The sequence below is a fragment of the Pelodiscus sinensis genome, chromosome 7, assembly GCF_052426305.1.
Source record: "Pelodiscus sinensis isolate ZL-2025 chromosome 7, ASM5242630v1, whole genome shotgun sequence".
Classification (NCBI taxonomy): domain Eukaryota; kingdom Metazoa; phylum Chordata; order Testudines; family Trionychidae; genus Pelodiscus; species Pelodiscus sinensis.
This window is the reverse complement of record NC_143058.1, coordinates 75274574-75299286: the sequence shown is the minus strand read 5'-3', so window position 1 is coordinate 75299286 and position 24713 is coordinate 75274574. Positions and strand designations below refer to the sequence as shown.

The window sequence follows — 24713 nt, the reverse complement described above, 5'->3', positions numbered from 1 at the left end:
TCCTGCATGAATAATTTGTTTTTCCCCTCTCATTTTGGAACCTCTTCATCTGTTGTGTTGTACATTGAGGGTATGTCTAGACTACATGGCTCCAGCGACCGAGCCATGGAAACTAGTTTCCCCGACATAGTCAATGAAGTGGGGATTTAAATAATCCCCGCTTCATTAAAATAAAAATGGCCCCCGCGCTGTGCCGACAATCAGCTGATCCGGCACAGGGCGGCAGTCTAGACACAGATCGGTCGACAAAGGCTTCCCTTGTCGACCGATCCACGTCTAGACTGCCGCCCTGTGCCGGATCAGCTGATTGTAGTCTAGACATACCCTGAGTGCCTAAATACCTTTGTGGATCCGGACATTAGTATTTGAACTTACCCCTTCCTGAAGCCTGGCTTTACCCATAATTCAAAAGCATTAATGCAACATAAGCCTTAGCTTTCAACCTTAGCCTCCATCCTGACGTTGGCTGTTGTAGGGTTTCCCTGTCCAACCTCTGAGCACCATTCCCCTTCTCTAATGATGCAATCTCATGAATCTCTCTCTCATATTTTGATGTTTGTTCAAATAGTTAATTTCTGTCTAACCTGTAATATCTTGGTGTGAATTCCTTGTCCCAGTTCAATTCCACCATGAGTCACCAGCACAGACCCATCTGTGTAGATATGAACCAGAGCTGCAGCCTAAGGAAAAACAACAGAAAATCGTTGGTTGTTTCATTAAGACTGACGCTAACATCAGAACCATTTTTAACAAGAGGATGTACCAACAAGAGCAGAGCCGGAGTCAGATTTCATTCCTAGGGTATATCTACACTACAGAGTTTTGTCGGAAAAACAGCCATTTTTCCGACAAAACCTGAGTTACGTCCACACTTCAATCGCGTTCTTCCAAAAGTAAATTGAAAGGACAGAGGGGTTTTTCTGACACTGATAAACTTCCTCTTTCTATGAGGAAGAAACCTTTTTCTGAAAGAGTTCTTTTGGAAAAAGGCGTGTGCGGATGGGGAAGAGGGAGGTCTTTCGAAAGAAGAGGAAAGAAGAAAAAGCACAGGTGCCCTGGTGGCCACTCCATCCATAGTAATCTCAGCTTACATGAGAGACAGTGTCCATTCAGTGTAGACACTATCTTTCAAAAAAGCAGATGGCTTTTTCAATGTGCTTCGGCAGTGTGGACACTCTTTCGAAAGAAGTTTTTTTGGAAGATCTTTTCCAGAAGAACATTTTTTTTTGTTTTTTTTTTAATCATTGTGAAACTGGGTGCCTGAGCCTAGTCAACATCTCACTTCTGTTGTGAAGTATTTTTAGCATCACACGCCATTTGCCCCTCATCCCCAATCAGAAGAGGAGAAGGCAGTGTTTGATTCTGGGCTGCTGGTCCTTGTGGACGGTAGGCAGAGTACTGACTTTCTGTGGAGGAGTGAGTGATGTTGACATTTAGAGGCTTGCCCACAGGCAGGATAAAAGACCTTCTACTATGAATTGCTACAGAAAATCTCCTTTAGATCAAGTGGTAGAGGCCTGTATCTTACTACCCCCCTCAGGCAAACATTCAGGCTGTGTCTAGACTGGCAAGTTTTTCCACAAAATCATCTGCTTTTGTGGAAAAACTTGCCAGCTGTCTACACTGGCCGCTTGAATTTCCGGAAAAGCACTGACGATCTCAAGTAAGATCATCAGTGCTTTTCCAGAAATACTATGCTGCTCCCGTTCGGGCAAAAGTCTTTTTCCGAAAGACTTTTGCACAAAAGGGCCAGTGTAGACAGCACAGTAGTGTTTTCCGCAAAAAAGCCCCGATCGCGAAAATGGCAATCGGGGCTTTTTTGTGGAAAAGCGCGTCTAGATTGGCAGGACGCTTTTCCGCAAAAGCACTTTTCGCGGAAAAGCGTCCTGCCAATCTAGACGCGCTTTTCCGAAAATGCTTTTAACGGAAAACTTTTCAGTTAAAAGTATTTCCGGAAAATCATGCCAGTGTAGATGTAGCCTCAGGCTACATCTACACTGCAGGCTTCTTGCGCAAGAACAGCCATTCTTGCGCAAAAACTTGCAGAGCGTCTACACTGCACGCACGTTCTTGCGCAAGTCAATTATAGTATAGTGTTGTAAAACAGGGCTTCTTGCGCAAGAGTTATTCCTCTCCCCACAAGGAATAAGCCCTCTTGCACAAGAGCTCTTCCTGAAGAAGGCAGTGTGGACTGGCAACAGGGGTTTCTTGCGCAAGAAAGCCCTATGGCTAAAATGGCCATGAGAGCTTTCTTGAGCAAGAAAGCATCCACACTGCCATGGATGCTCTTCCACAAAAGCACATGGCAGTGTGGATGTACTCTTGCGCAAGAATTTTTGCACAAAAACTCTTGCAGAAAACAGTTCTTGTGTAAGAAGCCTGCAGTGTAGATGTAGCCTCAGAGAAACTCTCCCCTTGGTCACAGTGGCTGTGTCCAGACGCAGGGGTTTTTTCGGGAAAAGTAGCCTTTTCCCGAAAAAACTTCCCCTGCGTCCAGACTCAAGCCGCGTTCTTTCGAAATTATTTCGAAAGAACGCGGCTTTTCTTTCGATGGCGGTAAACCTCATTTCACGAGGAAGAACGCCTTCTTTCGAAAGTTCCTCTTTCGAAAGAAGGCGTTCTTCAATGTAAATAGGGCTTCCTCGAAAGAGAGCATCCAGACTCGCTGGGTGCTCTCTTTCAAAAAAGCGGATTGCTCTTTCGAAAGATCCGCCTGCAGTCTAGACGCGATCTTTCGAAAGAGGCTCTTTCGAAAGAAGCCTGCAGTCTAGACATAGCCAGTAAGACTGGCTAGACACAGACAACTGCCCAGAATCACAAACCCCTCTTCCAGAAATCTCCCTGTTAGTTACAGGTAACAACACAGAAGAGTTACATTCATATATGTTTTGAGGCTGCGTTAAGATATCAGCCTGATTACACATCTCTGCCTTGTCATAATTACACCACATACCCACATGGTTATTCATTGAATTCCTAGGAGGATACAGTCTCTGCTGTTCTTCCATTCTTTTGACCTAGAGTTTCAGTCTGGCAATTCTCTCCTCAACTTGTCTGGCTTCTCTGTCCATTTGTGCCCTTTTCTGCATATTCTTGGATTGGCTTGTGCTCTCTTTCTGCAGCTAGCCGATGGAACTCTTCAATTTCTTGTTTATACTTAAGTTGCATTTTCCTCACTAGATTCTGCTCTCTCATTTCTTCTGCAGCATTTTTGACCATTAACAAATATCTCAGTTCTTGATTAGAAGCTTTCTTCCTAAAGGTGATTCCTTTTATAGAGCACAAATTTTCCAGAGCTCTTTTACCAAGATGCTATTTTAGCTGGCTCATTGCAGCTGCCCTTTAACCAACCAAACTCTCACACCCCAAATCAAATTTAGAACAGTGTGGGGTCCTGACCCAAAGCTCGACTGACCAGGCTCTGTGGATCCTGACAACTACGCCACTGTAATATTCCAGGCTGGGTCTGGGCACCACTGAGGGAGTCTGTTCAGGGCGAATTGCTTAAAACCAAGGCTACTTACACCCCTAGACTGGAGTCCTTTCCCATATAGGCAACAAACCAGTCACACACAGCACTTCAACTGCCAATCTGGCCGGTAGGAAGCCTCATAAGCAAAACCCCTAAGACACTGCAGCTTTTTCTGTATCAGAACCAGACTCAGTCTTTACACAGGTGAGAGGTTATAAAACCCAATTTCACCAGCTCCAAACAGATCCTCCCAGTCCCAAGCGACCAGCTACAGTCCCAAGCCAATTTATGCCTCAGATCTTACCCACAAGAGCACTTTGGGCCAGTCCTTTAGAATCTAAAATCTAAAGGTTTATTAAGAAAGAAAAGGTTGCGAGTGAAATTGTTAAAGAGGATAGATTACATATATCAGTCACCAAATTCTTGATGCAGGCTCTTAGCAGAGATGTTACAAACTGCCAGCTTAAAAGTCCCTGGTGTATATCCTGTGTCAGGATGGGTCAGCAAATTCTTCCTGGCTCTCTGTCCCTAGCAAGGATGCATCTGGAATCAGGAGCAGGACGGAAGACAAGATGGAGACGGCCTCATGAGATTTTTATATTCCTGGTGTCTTCCAAACTGGAGATGGTTACATGATCAAGTGACCTATCTGTGTTTCACTGGCTAGTCTGCAGGTTTCCAGACCTAGTTCTCAGGTGTGTATTGGCCACTCTGAGAGCCATTGTCTATGAAGCAGTGTACTGAATTCACTGAATATTCATTCCTTGCAATTGGCAGTCCAGGCCTATTGCTCCCTCCCAGACAGAGAACATTTACAGTACAAGTACAGAGCCCATATCCATAACTTCACAGACAAACATCATACACGTAGATGAGTAGCATACATAGAATCAGCAGAGCATAAGCTTTAATTTGACAAATGGCTCACTTTGTACAGAATTTGAAGCAAACCCCACCCGTGAGTGCAACAGTGATCTGTCTGCTCACATTAAAATCCAATAATGTGACAGAACCGCACAAAAACCATCGGCAGGATTTGAACAGTCAAATCTCCAGCACAAGCCTCTACTACTGCTTCAGTTGCAGAAGTAGCCTTTGTGGGCAGTGTGATACACATTTTGCTAGTGAGTGACACATCTGCTAGCCAGCAGAAGAATGCTGGAATCAGGAATCAGTAGTTCTACTCCTTGCAATGGGAGGAGAATGTGGTTGCGTGATTATATCAGTGGTGACAGAAAGAACAGCAGATACATAGATCAGGCACATTCATTCTGAAAGGAACTGTGAATGAGACTTGGGTCTGTCATTAGGCACCCAGGTATGTGTCTCTCTCCTCCGACCCCCTCCCTTTATAGCTTTGCTCTGGCTTATTCTTTAAGAATGCTGGAGCTCTGGGGTCTTTAAGGAAGCACTTACAAAGCTTACCTGGTGGTAACGGGTAGTAGTAAATCCAACTGAAAACTTCATGGGTATAATAGCAATCCCTTTCTTCCTCCAGTAATTATGCTTGTTAAATTCTTCCACAGCTGTTTTCCTCCTGTAGTATTCAGATTTCTCCAAACATTCTTTCCAACATTTCACCAGGTTTGTTGCATCAAACTCTTCTTTGAAGGGGGTTAGATTAACTCCTTTGTACATGTTTATCTCCCTGATCTGGAAAAAGATCAATAAGCTGATACAAAATACTTATGTAGCGCCAAAAGTGTACACAACACTTTACAAATATGACACATTCCCTGCACTAGAGTACTGGTATTCAAAGTGCTTGAGTCTGTCAGCCCTATTCACATCAAGTAGTACTTACATACCTGAGTAGTCACAATGGCAGTACTACTCAGTATTGCTCACCCCTGATATAGGCAGTGGGATAGGGAAATATGAGCAGACATATACAGGGTGAAGGTAGAAATATGAGGGAGCAAGTTAAGAGAAGAATTAGAATACAGTAAGCTCAGGGGACCAGGTGATTGGAGTTGTTGGTGAAAACAAAGAAATGGAGACAGAGGGGTTGGTAGGAAAGGTGAGAAGTGCAACTGGAGTTTCAGGCACCAGCCAGATGTCCAAGAAGGGATGTTAGGTAGGCAACTAGAGACACCTGACTGGATGAAGAGGGCAGGGACTCTATAACAGTGATTGGAACTGACCAGAGCACTTCAGATGGAAGAAATAAATTTCTATTGACCTGTTCTGTCACTGTGTAGTGTATTATTCCATGAACAGCCCCACTGACATCACTAAAGGTACAGGTTGCACCTCTATCAGTCGGAACTCAGCAGGAGCCAGGAAGGCTGCTGTGCAGGTGGCTTGCAGCCTGCAGCCCCGTTGGGCTGCAAAGGAGGGTGGGAAGCTCAGCATGAGCAACCCAGCTGGCTGCCCGGGGGATTGGGAAGCCCGGCGTGGCTTAGCTGGGATGTGGAGGGGCGGGGAAGGCCGGCACATGGCCCAGATGGGCTAGGAGGAGGTCAGAGGGGAGTGCAGGGTAGGGGAGGGGACAGGAAGTCTGGCGCGTGACCCAGCTGTGCTGTCAGGGGAAGCCCCATGGGGCGGCAGGGCAGGGGGTGGGGCTGGCCACAGAAGGGCCAGACATGACCTCCCCTGCATGGGCAGCCGGTTTGTTAAGTGGAGGAAGGCCAGGCACAGCCCCGCCCACACTCCACTCCCAGAATGCCTGCTGTAGGCAGGGGCCATGCCCTACGCCTTCCACCCTCCATGAGGCTGGGCCATGCAGAGCACCCTCCTCAGGGGCTAGAGAGGCTGGGGCCATGCCGGGCACCCTCTATCCCCCTACCCCAAGGCGGAGGTGAGTGTGTGCCCATCCGCTCCCCTCTCCGTGGTTGGTAAGGGGCGGGGAGAGCGTGCATGCGGCGTACTGCCCTGCCTCCCCATGAAGGAAAGGGAATAGGCAGGGCCTCAGCATATGGGGCGGGGCTGGAGGTGGGGCTCCACCACTTTTGCCTTCACCATCTGAGACCAGGTCCCAAGGGTGCCAGACCAGGGAGGTCCAACCTGTACTATTTTGCATGAGTAAAGGTGGGAGGATCTGGCTCAATATGAACTACTTCACTAGAAAGAGCTTGTGAAGGCCTAGCTCCCCATACTTTTGCCACAGGAGTTTTGAGGGCAGGAGTAGAAGCCGGCCCTTGCTAGGTCTCATTTTATTGGTTAAACTGAGTTCATTTACCTCCTCAGGTGGCAAGTTGGTTTTAGCAGCCACTGCAGTTATCCAAGATTCTGTAAACAAACCCGCTTGCGGGAAGCCAAAGCCTCGGAACGCTGTGTTTGATGGCAAATTGGTCTTGCAGGCGCGCCCCCGGACTCGAAGGTTAGGGATCTTGTAAGCATTATCCGTTTTTAGCACAGCATACTCAATTACCTGGAGCAGGAGAGATTTTGTCTGTTAAAGTGGTTTCTTTGACTTTAGAATTACAGTGAAACCTGGGTTAGGAAACCATCCAAAGGACTGACAAAATGGATTGCAGGTATAGTCTTTTCAAATCTTTCAGGAAGTGCACTACCATGGGGTTGACACATACTGAATGTCCAAGGTCTCCCTGGTGGAACACTGAGGTAGCCACTAGGGCTATGTCTAGACTACAACCCTCTGTCGCCAGAGGGATGTAAATTAGACATACTGAAATTGCTAATGAAGCGGGGATTTAAATATCCCTTGCTTCATTAGAATAAAAATGGCCGCTGCTTTTTGCCGACGTGGCACTTTGCCGGCAAAAAGCGGCAGTCTAGACGGGGATCAGTCGGCAAGAAAAGCCTTCTCCGACTGATCCCTTATGTCTCAAGCCACAAGGTTTACAGGATCGGTCAGAAAAGGCTTTCCTTGCCGACCGATCCCCGTCTAGACTGCCGCTTTTTGCCGGCAAATTGCCACTTTGGCAAAAAGTGGCAGCCATTTTTATTCTACTGAAGTGCGGGATATTTAAATCCCTGCTTCGTTAGCCTAGATGCAGGGGCAGCCCGTGAGCCTAGGCAAACCAGGCAGTTGCCTTGGGCGCTGCTGTCCCGGGTGCCCGATGATGACGTCACAGGGGGCCAAGGTGCCCCATGATGACGTCATGGTCATTAACGGCCGTGCAGGCGGGGGCGCTGATAGCGCCTCTGCCTAGGGTGCCAGCTACCGCAGCCGGCCTCGGGCCGCTCCTGCCTAGGTGTGCTCTGATGGATGAGCTTTCTATCCCTTTGTGCTTAAGATGCAGCAGGCACTCCAGGATAAGTGGGTTTAAATTATCCACAGATCTTGCAGTGTTCATATTAGCGCATTTGCTAAGCAAGTGAGACAAGGTTCCAACACCTCCATGGATCATAAAAAGGAACTGAAGAGGGAGTAGGTAGGCAGTGTCTTATATTAAGTGCCATGAAGGTGCCACTCCAGAGGGCTCCCCAGCTGACCTGAAGGAAGCTGCTAAGGGAAAAAGTTTCTAATGTTCGTGCATGTGGTGTGCTCATACCTGATTGGAATCAACATGAACAAGCACTCAAAGATGAAGTCACACTTAACAAGAAAAGACTCGTTACTTTCCATACACAAGTCTGTTCAGGACATCTTCTTCCTATTTTGTGGCCAGTGAAGTTACCGCCAATTTAGACCAACTTACCAGTTCAGATTCATCTCTTGTACATCCAGCATTAATGTAGCACTCAATATCAGCAACTGTGATTCTACCATCATTCATAAATCCTACCTGAAACATTGTAACCAACATATTAGAGGTCTTTTCAGTCATTTATGACAACTTGTTCTTTGTAACTAAATCTACCTGTATACAAGTTAAACATGATACTCAGACATCCGAACTAGAGCTTGGCAAAACTTTTCAGACAGATAGTGTATTTGCTGAAAAATGCCGTTTCAGATCATCAGGAAGTAGTTGTAAATCCTATACAGATTTGCTATACAGTTTAGGGCAAAATAATGAACTATTGGGTTAGATTTGCATTTGGACAGAGACATCATTCACAAAGTGAAGAGGAGAAAGAGATGGTGCCCTTCATACACAGTAATTAGAGCACTCACCTGGTATTGTGGGAGAGCAGGTTAAAGTCTTCACTCTGCCTGATTTGGGGCAAGGACTTGAACTTCGGTCTCCCACATGTCTGCTCATCGCTACTGGGCTATGGGGCATTTGTGAATGGGGCTCTCTCAAACTCTCCTGTCACCCACTTCATACAACTAGTCAAATATTCATTAGAGCCATGGTCCCCAATCACTAGGCTGTGAAACTGGTGTTGGATCACCAACTGCTGACTGTGGCCCACTGTCAGGTCATGCCCATGTCTTGATGATTGGCTCGGTGGGAATCTAAGTTCCCTGTAAGCTGCCCACCCAGAGGTTTGGGGCTGCAGTGTAGAAAGCTTCCTGACTGGAGAGGGGCACTCCCTCAGCAGCAGAAGCTCCCTGCTCCAGACAACGAGCATGCTGGTAGGGAAGGGGACATAAGGAGGAGAAAGGAAGGAGGGAGGGAAGGAGGGGGCCAGAGGGAAGTGAATTTGGAGCATGCAGTAAGTATGGGAGAGGAGAGGTTTGATTACAGTGATCTGATTACAGCAGCTTCCTGGTCTGGGAGAGAGGCAGCAGACTGCACGGGGTAGGTGGGGGAAATGAGGGGCAGTACTGGCATCTGTGCAGTGCGGTGGGGACAGAGGGGAGTTTGGGGTGTCTTAACTTGTTTCCCTCTGAGCTGCAGACAGCAAGAGTCAAACCCTGTCTGCCTAAGCACAGCAGCCATTGCTGGGCTGCAGACATAGGACTCTCTCCTGGGGTGGAGCAGGTGTATGGCAGGGGTGGGCAAGCATGTTTGATCGGGGGCCAACTGGAAGTGCTAGTAAATAAACACAACTATGACATAGTGGGTATCACAGAGACTTGGGCTACGGCTACACTGTAGCCTTCTTCCAGAAAAGCTTATGCAAATGAAGCACGGCTTCTTTTTGTGCAAAAGCCTCTTGCGCAAAAGCGGCTGCTAATTAATTATGCAAATGAAGAGTGGCGATATTCCACGCTGCTCTTCATTTGCATAAGCTTTTCCGGAAGAAGGCTACAGTGTAGCTGTAGCTTTGGTGGGATAATACACATGGCTGGACTATTGATAGACAAGGGTACAGCTTGCTCAGGAAGGATAGGCATGAAATAAAGGAGGAGGTGTTGCCATATATATTAAAAATGAATACACTTGGACTGAGGTGGAGATGGATATAGACTACAGAGTTGATGAGAGTCTCTGGATTAGGTTAAAAGGGGTAAAAACAAGGGTGATGTCATGCTAGAGGCCTACTGCAGACCACCTACCCAGGTAGAAGAGGTGGATGAGGCTTTTTTAAATAGCTAACAGACTCATGCAAAGTGCAGGATGTGGTGGTGATGGGGGATTTAAACTATCCAGAAATTTGTTGGGAAAGAAACACAATAGGGCACAGATTCTACAATAAGTTCTTGGACCGCATTGAAGACAATTTTCTATTTCAGAAGGTTGAGAAAGTTTATACGGCATAGACTACAGTGGGACCCCAATCCTAACAGGATCCTTTGGACACTACCGAAATTCAAGTATAAAAATAATGCTACAATTAATAATTCATGCAAACAGAGCATGTATTTGCAGAAAGACCCCTGTGAAGAAGTCATCTTATTCAAGTCTATCTTTGCTCTGTATTCATTCTCCTTCTTTGAATAATTTAGTTCCTACTGATTTTATAGTTCATTTACAAAATTAATAGTTGAGAGAGAACAATAAAATTAATCAAAATAAAAATCCAAATCTAAACTAATGAGAGACCCAATCATCACTTGGTGCAAATTGCTGTCCATCTGTTTCAGTGAAGCTACATAAATTTACACCAACTAAGGATCTTGCATTAGATATTTCAGTGAGCTACAGTTCTCTACCACTTACTTTGTATTTTCCAAAGAAAGGGTGTCGGCCTCCAGTGATTAGCATATCCTCGTCTCGTTTCAGCATCAAGCGGATTGGTTTCCCAGTCCTACACCAGACACAGAAGACTCACTTTTATCAATCCCATCAGTGCCAGTTAACAGGACAATAAAGTCATTGTGCCTAATTCTACCCTGTGTAACTTTATTGAGGCCAGAGATGAAATGGCTCACTTTGCTTCGCACGTGCTCATTACTCTCATGTCAGCCATTCATTGCCCTGAAATGCAACTGTCCACTGCTGAGCTGGTATATTTTGGGCTCATCCAGGGAGGGAAAGGAAGATTTTAACTTTTGTTCACAGACACAAACAGGAGAGACCAGCTGGTCAGGTGCCTCTGTTTAGCCTCCCTACCTTTTATGCCCTGTGAGCAGTAGAGTCCAGCTCCTTTGAGGAACTCTCTATCCTCACAAACCAGGGTTTGGGAGGAGGAGTACTGGCAGGCCTAAGAGATCTACCCTTGTACAAATCAGGCAGCTACTGACCCCAGCGCTCCGGGGTATAGTGGGGATGAATTCCTTCCCTTTTCTTCTCTGTGGTGCCCCCTTGTGCTGAGTCCTGCCGCTCAGGCTGGGACTGGGGAGATAGGTAGGAGATTTGACTCACAAACACCAGCAGATTTCTTAACTCTCAGATGAATGAGAACAAACCCCAGACCTTTCTCCTTTTATTATCCAACATCAGTGTACTAAAGAATGTTCAATCTCTCTTTAATTTTCAACCCCCCAGTCCAGGGCCCAACAGAATAGGCTGCATGGTGCTTGTTTAATAACTTGACAACAGCTCAATTTCCAGCCACATCCAGCGAGGCCAGACCGGCTATGCTGCTGAATAGACCAAGCGTGATCTAACGACTTGAATGGAGATTCAGTGGACAACTGTAGAGTAACGAACTGTGCAGCGCATTACCATGGCACAATAGATGGGGTACAAAACCAGCAGTGAAAGAGTTATTGTGGTCTTCTTTCCTTAGGTGAGCCCCCTATGGCCATCACAGAATTTTTGGAGGGGGAGCTTTAATAATTATTACTGATAATGAAATATACATACAAAGGTGAATGCTATATCCCTGAGAAGGCAGAACACATGCCTAGTCATAAATACATTAGAATGTTTTTGGGAGCAAATGGATGACCAGCAAACTGCACCTTGTTCCAATTCTGCCTTTCCTCTATACCAGTATAAATCTGGATTAACTTCTTCTACTTTTGCTGGTGTTACTCCAGATTTAAAATGATGTAACGGCGATCCAATTCTAATCCTCATTTTTCTAGTTGCATTTGCAACTTTTCTAGTTGCCTGGCTGTACTATGTGGGTAGAATGGGTAGCTGCCTGTGACAAAGTGCTGTGTACATATTTCTGCTGATGACTACAAGCTGATAAAGATGAACATTCCATAGTTTGCTTTGTGGAGCAGAACCTATAGAGCTGGTCTTGGCTTGGTCAATAAGAACTGGGCTTCAAATATCTAGGGTGAAATTCATCCCACCCTCCTTAATAATACCTGAATTAATGAGCACATGAAGATATCCTCCATGAGAGGCAACTGGAAGGCTCAGTACAGGCCTTCTGCCAAAGGCTGCATTGCACTGCTAGCTGCCCTGAAACTATTCAGATCACTATTCATGATTCCTTACCAAAGAGATGTTAAGGCAAAGTGAAGAGTGCTCAGGCTGATGACGTTATCAGTGTTGATGCCAGAGGTTCCCTCACAATTCTTCCTATATACTATATTGGAACAGGATACCATACTCAAAGAGGCTCTGGGAGACAGACCCATAGTCTCCTATAGACAACCACCTAACCTCAAGATGATTCTTACCAACCACCACAGGACATACCACACTAATACCAACCCTGGTACCTTCCCTTGCAACAAACCCCGTTGCCAGCTTTGTCCACATATTCATTCTGCTGATACCATTATTGGACCTAACCAAGTGAGTTATAAGATCAAGAACACATATTCCTGCGCATCCAGAAATATAATCTATGCTATCATGTGCCGAAAGTGTCCGTCTGCTATGTACATTGGACAAACATCTCAGACACTTCGCCAAAGGATTAATGCCCACAAAACAGATATCAGACAAGATCACAAAGAGAAAACAGTTTCTTGCCACTTTAACCAGAAAGGACACTCTCTAAATGACTTAGCCACCTGCATTCTGCTACAAAGACCTTTTACATCTGCACTTGAAAGGGAATCCTCTGAACTGTCATTCATGTTAAAATTCGACACTTACCAACAAGGACTTAACAAGTCTTTGAACTTTCTCACCCATTACCAAGACAGTTTCCCCAATTATCACCTGTAATACCATTAACTCACAAACATCCCACTCTCCCTACCTTTAATATCAGCAATTCACAGACACTTACCTTCCTTCCTCCCCCTTCCCACCCCCCCGCATCCCCCTTCTGTTCTGCAATGTGATTTGTCCTTTTCATATTTGTTCATTTTTTTTAATTGTATCCTTTGGTATATATGGTTGTGACTACTTTCTTCCACTATTTGATCTGAGGAAGTGGGTCTGGCCCACGAAAGCTCCTCACCTAATAAACCATCTTGTTAGTCTTTAAAGTGCTACATTGTCCTGCATTTTGCTTCAACTACCCCAGACTAACACGGCTACACTTCTATCACAATTCTTCCTAGTAATTTTGCTTCAGTAAAATCACTGACAAAACCCATAACACTTACTTGTTTGCTGCTACTGCTGCAACTACAGCAAAAAATGCAGGCTTTGTAACCTTTCCTCCAAAGGCTCCACCAACACGTTTTGTATGACACATGATCTTACTGGATTGGACAGCTAACGCTGAAGCCACTAATTCCTATAAAAGTGAATTGCTATGATTACATATAGGCTGACTTACCAAAACCCATGATAAACATGCTTCAGTTCCCACAGCTACCAATATATAAAAGAAATAAACAGGGCCAGAGTCTCATCCAAGTGCTACTGGTAGAAACCTAGTATAGTTCATGGAAGACAATGGAGTTACTCCAGATTCATGCTGGCAGAAGTGAGAGTAGAAACTGGTCCTTTTAGAGGAGCAGAAGCTGAGCAATTGCTCTGGAAAATACATTTGGATAGTTTTAGGGAAAACTTTGATACTCCCTATCTAGAAGTACAAGACAGATCTGCAGCTGCATATAGCGCATCCACCATGCTAACCAGCTGGGTGGAGAAGATTGACTATTTATATTATTTTATAGTGAGAATACTGGCACGGTGCCGAATCCTGAGAACCCTTACTCATTTGGTCCAAAGTACAAAGCTCTAAAAATAATCAATAAATACACACAACTGATTAACCACTCAGATCAGTGAGGAGTAAATCTAAGCCTCCCGGATGTCAATAGGAGTTTGGTCACTGATTTCACTAGGATCAGACTCTAGTGCTGTGTGTGGAGTGATGCTTAAAAATACATTTCTTCATATAACAAGATATGGCTTCATATGTGATTCTTTGAGAGATGTGATCTAGATGTGTATTCCAGTTAGGTATGTTCATGTCCAGCACACCAGAGCCAGAGAAATTTGCCTAACAGTACCTGTAGGATGTCTTCAGTTCCTTGCGGCCATAGACCCTCCCCTGGCAATATGAGAGAGATGCAGACAGGTGGAGGGTGCGTCATAAACACACACATCTGCATCACATCTCAAAGAACCCTGGCTACACCAAGTACCATTTCTTCTGCCAGTAGGTGCAGCCATGTATTCCACTCAGGTGACTCACAAAGCATCCACCCCCAGAAGGCGAGGCTCAAAGTCTACCTAAAAAAAGACTGCAGGACCACTCTCCCAAAGCTTGCATCCATTCAGGAAGATGTGGCTATGACGTAATGGTTTGTAAATGTATGAGTTGATGACTATGTAACAGCCCTACAAATATCCAGTATGGAATGTCACTGAGGAATTCTATGGACATTGTTTGTAGGTAGGTAGAACTCACATCCACTGAGCTATTTCATTTGCAATCTTGATGCAGGATGCTATTCTTTTGGGCTACGTCTAGACTGGCAGGATTTTCCGCAAATGCTTTTAACGGAAAAGCTTTTCTGTTAAAAGCATTTGTGAAAAAGAGCGTCTAGATTGGCATGGACGCTTTTGCACAAAAGCACTTTTTGCAGAAAAGCGTCCGTGCCAATCTAGACACGGTTTTGCACAAGAAAGCCCCGATCACCATTTTCGCCATCGGGGCTTTTTTGCGCAAAACAGTTCTCAGTTGTCTACACTGGCCCTCTTGTGCAAAAGCATTTGCGCAAGAGGGCTTTTTCCCGAACGGGAGAGTCATTGTATTTGCACAAGAACACTGATGATCATACATTAGATCATCAGTGTTCTTGCGTAAATTCAAGTGGCCAGTGTAGACAGCTGGCAAGCTTTTCCACAAAAGCAACTGCTTTTGCGGAAAAACTTGCCAGTCTAGATGCAGCCTTGGACATTGCCTGTACAGTCACAAACAATGACAAGTCTCAGAGGGGCAGCTGTGGCATCTTAAAAGACTTAGGGTACGTCTACACTACAGCGCTAGTTCGAACTAACTTAGTTCGAATTAGTTAATTCGAACTAAGCTAGTTCGAACTAGCGCATCTAGAACTAAAAACTAGTTCGAACTAGCGTTTTGCTAGTTCGAACTAGCGCGTCCACACTGATTGGACGCAGGGGGGCATTTAAGGGCAGCTGAAACCGGTTCTGGCAGGGCATCAGGTCAGCAGTTGCTTTGTGTGGCTGCTGTCTGAGGCTATCTGAGGCTCGTGCTTAAAGGGACCCCCCCTGGACAGCCGGTTCTCAGCTTTTCCTGCTTGCTTGCCAACCTCGCCGAGGGACAGCAAAGCGTCGGTCTCTGTGCCCGTCTGTGTCGGTGCTTCCCTTCGGGGGGGCCGCCGCAGGTGGCAACATGGAGCCACGGCTCGCCCTGCACCTTCTGGTGCACGTTCTGGACTTGCTACTGCAAGCCTGCCAGCAATGGCTCGAGGCTGCCTGGCACCACCTGGGGAACGTCAGCCCCCTGCCTCTCCGCCTGGCCGCCCTGGGGGCCGTGGAGGAGCCGCGGCGGCGCCCCGGCACCGGCGTGCCCCGCCGCATCTGGCGTCTGGACACCAGCAGCGACTGGTGGGACCGCATCGTCCTGGAGCGCTGGGACGACCGACAGTGGACCCAGAACTTTAGGATGAGGAGGGACACCTTCCTGGAGCTCTGCGAGTGGCTCGCCCCTGCCCTGCAAAGAAGGGACACTCGCATGAGGCCCGCCATCCCCCTCCAGAAGCGGGTGGCCATCGCCCTCTGGAAGCTCTCCACGCCGGACAGCTACCGATCCGTCGGGAACCAGTTCGGCGTGGGGAGATCCACTGTCGGAGCAGTGCTCATGCAGGTACGGCGCTCGTCGGCCACCGAGCCGGGGGGGAGGGGGGCTGCGAGGAGGGGATGGGCCGCCCCAGGGACAAAGGGGGGGGGCGGGAGGAGGCGAAAGCGCCCCGCACCGGAGGGGTCGGGCTGTCCCGGCCGTACTACACGCCGCCAGGGGGGTTGCTTCCGGGAGTGGGGCGCGGGGCACTGCCAGGGCAGGAATGCTCCCAGCCACCCGGGCGCCCCACTGATTGACGCTTTGCTGTGTCTCTCTCCGCAGGTGGTCAAGGCCATCAACCGGGTGCTGCTCCGCAGGGTGGTCCGCCTCGCCGACCCGGATGCCGTCATCCGGGGATTCGGCGCCCTCGGCTTCCCCAACTGCGGGGGGGCCATCGACGGGACGCACATCCCCATCCGTGCCCCGGAACACCAGGCGTCCCGGTACGTGAACCGCAAGGGGTACTTCTCCGTCATCCTGCAGGCCGTGTGTGACCACCGGGGACAGTTGACGGACATAAATGTGGGCTGGTCCGGCAAAGCACACGACGCCCGGGTGTACCGGAACTCCTCCGTGTGCCAGCGGCTGCAGGACGGGACCTTCTTCCCCGACCGCCACATCAGGGTCGGGGACGTGGACATGCCCGTCTGCCTGGTGGGGGATGCCGCCTACCCACTGCAGCCCTGGCTCATGAAGCCCTACACGGGGCACCTCAATCCCTCCCGCCAGGCCTTCAATAACAGGCTGAGCAGGGCCCGCATCGTGGTGGAGGGGGCCTTCGGGCGACTGAAAGCCCGCTTTCGATGCCTCCTCACCCGTCTGGACCTGGCCGAGCACAACATCCCTCCCGTGGTGGCGGCATGTTGTGTGCTCCACAATTTGTGTGAGCGGAAGGGGGAGGCTTTCTTGCCAGCCTGGATGGCTGAGGCTGACCGCATGGCTGGACACTACGGTCAGCCCCGCACCGCCGCCGTCCGGGAAGCCCAGCGGGGGGCCATCCGGATCCGGGAAGCCCTGCGGGACAGCTTCCAGGTGGAGGAGGAGGAGGACTGACCTCTCCCTGCATGCCCCACCGGGGCCTTCTTCCACCCTACCCCCCCCCTTCCCCTTTCCCCTCCCTATCTACTGTACAATAAAGACACCTGTTTTTCCAACAAAAACGTCTGTTTATTTCAGAGAACTGGGGTGGGGGAGGGAGGAATGAAGGTGGGAGAAGGGAGGGGGAAACCTGGGACGAGGGAGCTGGAAGGGGAGGGGAGGGAAGGGAGGAAGGGAAAGGAAAGCTCAGGGGTGGGAGTCTGGGTGCCTCTCCCGTCTCGCCACACTGCGGGTCCGGGGGCGTCGGTGGGGAATGGTTGTGGAGGGGGGGGCAGAGAGGACAGGGGGTGTGGAGGAAGCAGGAGCGGAAGCAGGAGCGGAAGCAGGAGGAGCAGGAGGAGCAGGGGGAGCAAGAGGGGGAGCAAGAGGGGGAGCAGGGGGAGCAAGAGGGGGAGCAAGAGGGGGAGCAGGGGGAGCAAGAGGGGGAGCAGGGGGAGCAAGAGGGGGAGCAAGAGGGGGAGCAAGAGGGGGAGCAGGGGGAGGAGGAAACGGAAAGCGGTCTAGCAGGCTCTGGAGGTGGCCTCGCAGGGCACGGCCCTGCTCCTCCAGGGCCTCCAGACTCCTCTGGCGCAGCCTGAGGTCCTCCTGGACCCAGTGGTCCTGGAGACGGAGCTGTCGGTCCAGGAACCGGAGATGCCGCCTCTGGTAGTCCTCCTGGTTCCTGGCTGTCCTGCTTGCCCGGGCGCGGGCGGCTGCTGCAGGCGGTGTGGTGCGCCCTGCAGTCCCCGGTGCTGCAGCTGTGGTGCAAGAAGACCAGCGGTCAATTACCCCAGGGGCCCAGGTGTGTGAAACCCAGCTCCCCTCTGCAAGGCCAGGGCCCCTGCAGGATCCCCAGCTGCTGCTCCGTAGTGGGCAAGGCCCAGGCGCACGGTCCCGGGGCTCCCTCTCGCCCCAGCCCCCCGTACACATAAGGGGAACACGAGGGTACTCACAGGTGGACGCCTCCCCGGCCTCTGATGATGCAGGCGAGCGGCTCTGTGGGGTGCCTCGGGGGTCCCGGGTCCTGGGAAGGCTGGCGGCAGGCTCCTGGCTCTCAGAGCCCTCTTCCTCCTCCTCGGTGTCCAGGAGCGGTCCCTCTGCCCCGGGGTCAATCACGTCCCGGGGGGCAGGGACGGCATGAGGCCCCAGGATGCGGTCCAGGGCATGGAAGTGGGGGCAGGCCTCCAGGTCAGCCTCTGGCAGGCAGGCCCGGGAGTAGGACTGCCGCAAGTCTTTAATCTTGCAGCGCACCTGCTCCCGGCTGCGCTGGTGGCCCCTGGCGGCCAGGCTGGCAGCCATGCGTCCATAGACGGCCGCGTTCCGGTGGCTAGTGCGGAGATCGTGGACATTTGAGGCTTCCCCCCAAACCTCGATGAGGTCCACGATCTCCGCACTTGACCAGGCGGGCGCCCGCCTTTTGCGCCCCCGGGCAGGCTCCCGGGAGCCGCCAGGCTGGTCGTGGGGAGCAGTGGAGGGCTGGGAGCCCTCGGATGGCTGGCTCATCCTGTGGCAGGTGCAGGCTGTGCAGGCACGGGTGCTGGCAGCCTTGCAACTGGCACAAAGTGAGTAGCCAGCCCATGGCCCTTTAAGGGCTCCGGGGCCGGGAGGGGGGCAATAGAGTTTCCCTGGTGTTGGCCAGAGTGGCCACCAGGGAAACCTGGGAAGCCTTAGCCTCCCACTAGTTCGAACTAAAGGGCTACACAGCCCTTAGTTCGAACTAGCTAGTTCGAACTAGGCGTTAGTCCTCGTAAAATGAGGTTTACCTAGTTCGAACTAAGCGCTCCGTTAGTTCGAATTAAGTTCGAACTAACGGAGCGCTAGTGTAGCGCATAGGAAAGTTAGTTCGAACTAACGTCCGTTAGTTCGAACTAACTTTCTAGTGTAGACATACCCTAACAGATTTATTTGGGCATAACCTCTTGTGGGTCAAAACCACTTTGTCAGACACTTTCCTTGCAGATGTTCTCACTATGAGGAATGTTGATTTCTGACACAAAAGTGGAAAGGAATGAAAAGCCAGGAGCTCAAGCACAGTTCCTATTAAGGACACTGGGACGGAGTTAAACTCTCAGGGTATGTCTACACTACCCCGCTAGTTCGAACTAGCGGGGGTAATGTATCATAGAATCATAGAATAATAGGACTGGAAGGGACCTCAAGAGGTCATCGAGTCCAGCCCCCTGCCCTCAAGGCAGGACCAAGCTCTGTCTACACCATCCCTGACAGATGTCTATCTAACCTGTTCTTAAATATCTCCAGAGAGGGAGATTCTACCACCTCCCTTGGCAATTTATTCTAATATTTGACCACCCTGACAGTTAGGAATTTTTTCCTAATGTCCAATCTAAACCTCCCCTGCTGCACTTTAAGCCCATTACTCCTTGTCCTGCCCTCAGAAACCATGTAGTCATCCGCAATTGCAAATGAAGCCCGGGATTTGAATTTCCCGGGCTTCATTTGAATGAAGCCGGCCGGCACCATTTTTAAATGCCGGCTAGTTCAAACCCCGTGCCGCGCGGCTACACGCGGCACGGAGTAGCTAGTTCGGATTAGGCTTCTAATCCGAACTAGCTGTACTCCTCGTGGAATGAGCAACAGGGGGAATGGGCAACAGGGGGAATGGATCCCTTTATGATTACTTGTTCTGTTCATTCCCTCTGGGACACCTAGCATTGGCCGCTGCCAGACGACAGGATACTGGGTTAGGTGGGCCTTTGGTCTGATCCAGTATGGCCGTTACTTACATTCTTGCAGAACCATTATTACTACCCTAATGGAGACAGGGCTTCATTACTCAAAAAGGGCCAAGTCAATTAATCTGCATTAGAAATTTCATCAGACTGTTGTAGGACAAACAGAAAACCTGATCTCACATCTTGGCAAGGCCTTGCCGTCCACTCTTAAAGTTATTGGGATGGGGAAAAGATTGTTAATCCATAACTGCTTTGTATTACCTGTACACGTGCTGCATCCTGAGTGGACACATATACATCCATTTCGTTATCCTCTCTTCTTGGAACAGCAAGGACACTGTTAGTTTCCAAGTAAAAATGTTCTTGTCCTCCAATGTGGATTTCACCTGTTACAGTCAGAATCACAGGACAAGTTTCAGAAGATATTTACTGCCAAATGAAATCAGAGGGGTGTCTGTGTGTGTATGTAGAATAGTGATAGAAATGTAGCCCTGTTAGTCTGGTGTAGCTGAAACAAAATACAGGACTATGTAGCACTTTAAAGACTAACAAGATGGTTTATTAGATGCCCACAAAAGCTCATCATCTAATAAACCATCTTGTTAGTCTTTAAAGTGCTACATAGTCCTGTGTTTTGTGTGTGTATGTGTGTGAGAGAAAGAAAAAGAGAGAATTTTGCACAGAAGAAAAATAAATATTCTCTTTCTTTTTATGATTTTGCTATATCTCATTTTGTCTGACTTGTTTCTGTGGGAGCTTGGTGTGTTCATTTTGAGGAAATCTCTGTTTTCAAGCATTTAAGCATTGCATATTTTTATTCTCCTGGATAAGCAAATTAAATGAATAAAACATAGACTCACAGCTTTTTATTCCAAGTAAAACAAACAAAATCAGTGCTGAGTCATTGAGTTCTTACCAAGTCTTGTTTTTAAAAACCGACAATTTCTTCATTTGCCAAAAATCTAGCTCTCTTGTTTTCTTTATTTAATATTAGGGCTGTCAAGCGAATAAAAAAATTAATCACAATTAATCACGCTGTTAAACAATAATAAGACTCCAGCTGATCTCAGGCTCCGTGCTGCACTGCCCCATTGAAACGCCGCTGCGGTGTTTCAATGGGGCAGTGCTGGGGGAGCTCTGGATCAGCTGGAGTCCCCAGCTGATCCTGGGGTCTGTGCAGTGCTGCTCCTTTGAAATGCCACCATATCGTTTCAAAGAGGCAGGATCATGGGAGCCTGGGATCAGCTAAAGTCCCCAGATGACCCTGGGCTCTCTGCAGCCTCTTTGAAATGCTGCCATGGTGTTTCAAAAGGGCAGTGCCACACAGCTATCCTGGCTCTGCACCTTTGAAATGCTGTGGTGATCAACGCGTTAAAAAAATTAACGCGTTAATTCTGCCCTGCGTTAATTGCAGGCGTTAATGCGCATTGACTGACAGCCCTATTAAATACTATTTTGTGAGTTCCCATGCCAGTTAAATAGATGGCGTCATCAATGATAAGACATAGTTCTATTTTGAGGTATATTATTTTAAGGAAGAATACATGTCTTCTCTCTAACCTGTATAATCTTTGGAAAGAGATTTTTTTGTTTGTTTTAAAAGAGGCCGAAGGCTCTCCCTCAGTTTTAACAAAAGTGAAACATTAATTCATCTGCCATCTGAGTCTCATTGGGGCAGTTGCTGTCTGATCTCTCATGATCCCTAGAGTTTATCTTGGGTCGGAGGTTGAATTCTGAGGGGAGTTATCTAACATGTACTAGCTAAGCCTGATTTAAACCTTTCCCCTAGTGTAACATACACCATAAGCTCCGTTTTACCCAGCTGAGTGCTACCTACGAAAATGGTTGTGTTCAGGTCAATCTGAAATTGCACATGTTATTCAAACCCAATCTAACCTTTGGCTCCTTTTCTAATCAAGACAAGCCCACAGTAAGTTTCTCTGAGAATACTATAGAAGTTCTAATTTGGCCTGGAACATCTGTTGGAAATCAGACTCAATCATTAGGGTTTCCCATCCCAGTGCATGCAGCAATTTACCTTCAATGATTTCATCAACAGACTTAAATCCTTCTTCAATATTTCCTTGCTCTATTTTCTTCTCTTTTCCAATGTATGAGTTGTGCTTTATTGCATCCTGCAGCAAGTAAAGAACCGATACAACTCAACTGCAATACTGCCGACAGCACTAGGAGTTCTTCTGGGGCTGGGTTTGGGTTTTTTTTGGATAGGCATTTGTTAACACCACGCTGTGACTTTGCAGAGACAGATGTGGGGACTAGGCTGAGGGAGACAATATCTGCTATGTGGAGAGAGAGCTTTCTGTTGTTGCTGATTTTTTCTTCAGTTCACACTGCTCTCTACGTTCCCACAGCCTAGAAGTGCTAAAGGTAGGTCATGTACAGGCATGTCCACACTGTAAGAGAAGGTCAAATCTAATATGGTTGATTTCCTACCACCCGATTTTGCAACGTCAAAGCTCCAGTCCTCCCTCCCAGCGGGAAGAATCAAATGTAGTCCGCAGGGGTGTGTCCTGATTAGGGAGCCTTCCGTTGACTCAGACAGCGAGGCACTGTGGGCAGCTTTGTATTCTGGGCTATGGTCATGGTGCCCTCTAGGTCCAAAACTCTGGTTAGAGGGACTCATGCTGCCAGTGTCCCAGAAATCACCTGTCTACTCCCTCCCCCCTTGAATGACATCAGTGGGAGGCAACCCATTCACAACTTTTTGTGCCCTGGTTGCCTGTGCAGACTAGGGATGTTACATGTAGATTAATTACCCAATCGAACAGTTGATGGACTTTCCACCGACTATTTGATTAGTCTCTAAGGGCGCCTCTGTCTTTGAACTGTCGCAAGAGCCCTGCCCAGCTTTTGCTACAGTTCAAAAGCAGAAGCCCCACAGGGAGCGTAGGCCCCTCTGGCCCCACACTCCCTGAGGCTCCTCAGCCTTTGAAATGTACAAGAGCCTCTGATAGAGGGAGCAAGGAGTGGAGGGGAGTGACTAGTTGCCTCACTAGTCGACTAGTCTCTTACGTCCCTAGTGCAGACACCAGAGCAGTACAATAGGCCCGTATGCAGGGGGTGTGCTAAGGGTGCGAACACCCCCCAAAAAATCCCCCATCATCCGGCAAACCTAAGGAGGGGAGTCAGCCCCTCCCCTATCCTACTGCAGTGACAGAAGCAAATGTCTGTCAGAATATGCTATGTAGGGTGCACTGAGCATGTTCACTGGAACTGAGCTTGCTCAGTAAGAGCTGCTGTACTTTGATGCTGTCCCTTTACAAGCATCAAAAAGAGGTTTGGGGCAAATCGCAGCAGGGAGACGGGAAGGGGGCTGAAATTAACTGGCTGGGAGGGGTCAAGTAACTTTAGGGTGAGGCAGAAGAGGGGCTGGAGGGAAAAAACATCAGGCAGAGTGGGGGGTGGGTAGGAGCTGGGGTTCGGCACAGGGCAGAAGTGCTGCCAGTGTGAGGGTTTTGTGTGCTCCAGCTCTGTGGTGGGTCAGTGGGGGGGCTGCAGAACCAGTGGGAATGCCCCAATGCTGGGGGGCCCTGAGTTTCAGAGGCTGGATCCAGGTGAGCTGGGGGTCACATCCAGGCCCCAGGCCTGATGTTCCCCAGCCCTGTCCTAGCCTATGTATTGATATCTATCCAGTGGGTGGAGCAGGAAGCTGCAGGAGGCCTCCTGGATGACAATAGTGATGACTTTCTGGAAACGCTGCATCTACACTAGCATAAATTCAACTGTGCAATTTCCACAGCCCTTATAGCTGATGTGACAGGCTTGGTAGTGTGGAAGCATCACTTAGAAAAATTGACCTTATGTGGCTAAAGTTCATCTAAACTTCTAGTGTAGACCAAGCTTATATATATGTGAGAGCAAAAAGTACTAAAGACAGGTGTGTGTATGAGAAAGATAAAGTGCTACCTGACTCTGAGAACGTACTAAAACTGAAAGTGGTATGGGATACACGGTGCCACATCTCCACCTAGAGTTAGCTGGTTCCACACGTGACTTCAACTAATTTATACCTGAGAATCTAGCCCATGCAGAGATGCAGTGCTCAGTGCACATTCTTCTGTTACACTACTTTGCTGCACATCTCATCTCTTGTGCAAAAATTAGCCTCTCATTCATTAGATGAAGCAGGCAACTGCTAAGCAAAAAGCAGACTTTTATGCTCCCCAAAATAAAAATATGCAGGAGATTTTATGCTATGAAATCACAACCTACACTCATCCCCAGCTAAACAAACCTACATTTGAAACCAGATTAAAATCCAAAGCCTGACAGAGCCCTGAATAGACAAACAATGAATGAAATGATGTAACAGCTTTACAAAACAAGGAAAAAGAGTTGGATTATTACCTGAATGGTCAGAATTGGCTCCAGATCTTCATATTCTATCTTCACTTTTTCAACTCCTCGCTTTGCCTGCACCGCTGACTTTGCAACCACAGCACAGATGATCTGACCCACGCAGATCACCTGCATGCAACATGCACAATGCATATAAACTGGTGAAAACACTGGGTTGATTCCATTACTGAACAGAAGCTGTGTATGGGAGAGGGGTTATGTTCACATAACCAGTGCTTATGTATACTCTGAGAATTTGTCTGAGCATAGACCATATTTCATTAGATGTGAGAAGCGCTATTGGCAACAAGCATCCATTGGTGATAGTATTTCTAGCATTGGTAATACACTGACATTGACTACAGTAGAAATCTGCCTTAATCCCAGCCACTGGTGGCAAGATTACCCTCATTCAAGATGGGATAAAAGCGACACCAGCACAAATCACATTTTTCTTGTCTACACCAGGGGTTTGCACTCATATATCTATGTCAGGGCCTGGCCACTGAGGCATGGAGTCATGACAAATTTCCAGTGCATCTAGAGCCAAATATTTGGCAGTGAGGGAGAATCAGGTGCAAGATGTCAGTGCGCAGTCATGAGGGGAAAAGAATGACTGACAGGCAGGGAGTGTGAGTGAAGAGAATAACCAAAGCAAGCAAGAACGGAGAAGGGGTTAGAATTCAGAAGCATGAGAGGAAATGTAGGAAAGGAAAGGGGCAGAGTTCAGAGTCAGGTGGGAAGGAACAGAAACACTGACTAGAAGAGACAGAAGACATGTGGGTTAGCAATACAAGTGGTCTAAATGCAAA

The 24713-nt window shown here is 48.3% G+C and overlaps 2 protein-coding genes across 2 annotated transcripts in view; both read right to left on the bottom strand.

The window, feature by feature from the left end:
* The window catches only part of LOC102453236 (aldehyde oxidase 3), a 105508-nt gene that overhangs the window by 22671 nt on the left and 58124 nt on the right, over positions 1–24713 (bottom strand). The window contains exons 19-27 of the mRNA XM_006117936.5: positions 23911–24030; positions 21581–21677; positions 19804–19928; positions 13119–13252; positions 10375–10462; positions 8080–8166; positions 6654–6845; positions 4898–5125; positions 585–680 (exon numbers count right to left, since the gene is read on the bottom strand). Of these exons, the coding sequence (XP_006117998.3) occupies positions 585–680; positions 4898–5125; positions 6654–6845; positions 8080–8166; positions 10375–10462; positions 13119–13252; positions 19804–19928; positions 21581–21677; positions 23911–24030 (1167 nt within the window). The remainder of the gene's footprint in view (positions 1–584; positions 681–4897; positions 5126–6653; positions 6846–8079; positions 8167–10374; positions 10463–13118; positions 13253–19803; positions 19929–21580; positions 21678–23910; positions 24031–24713) is intronic.
* Positions 16961–18613, bottom strand: LOC149524098 (uncharacterized). Its single transcript, XM_089779889.1, has 2 exons — positions 17803–18613; positions 16961–17607 (listed from the first exon to the last, which is right to left on the bottom strand). Exons 1-2 carry the CDS (start codon positions 18350–18352, stop codon positions 17057–17059), a joined length of 1101 nt encoding a protein of 366 aa, XP_089636015.1. The 5' UTR covers positions 18353–18613; the 3' UTR covers positions 16961–17056.

Excerpts from the sequence above, each read along its gene's own strand:
- LOC149524098 (XM_089779889.1), bottom strand. The coding sequence starts at position 18,352 with ATGAGCCAGCCATCCGAGGGCTCCCAGCCCTCCACTGCTCCCCACGAC. Across the intron at positions 17,608-17,802 it reads GGCCGGGGAGGCGTCCACCT|CTGCAGCACCGGGGACTGCA; the intron begins GTGAGTACCCTC and ends CTTGCACCACAG.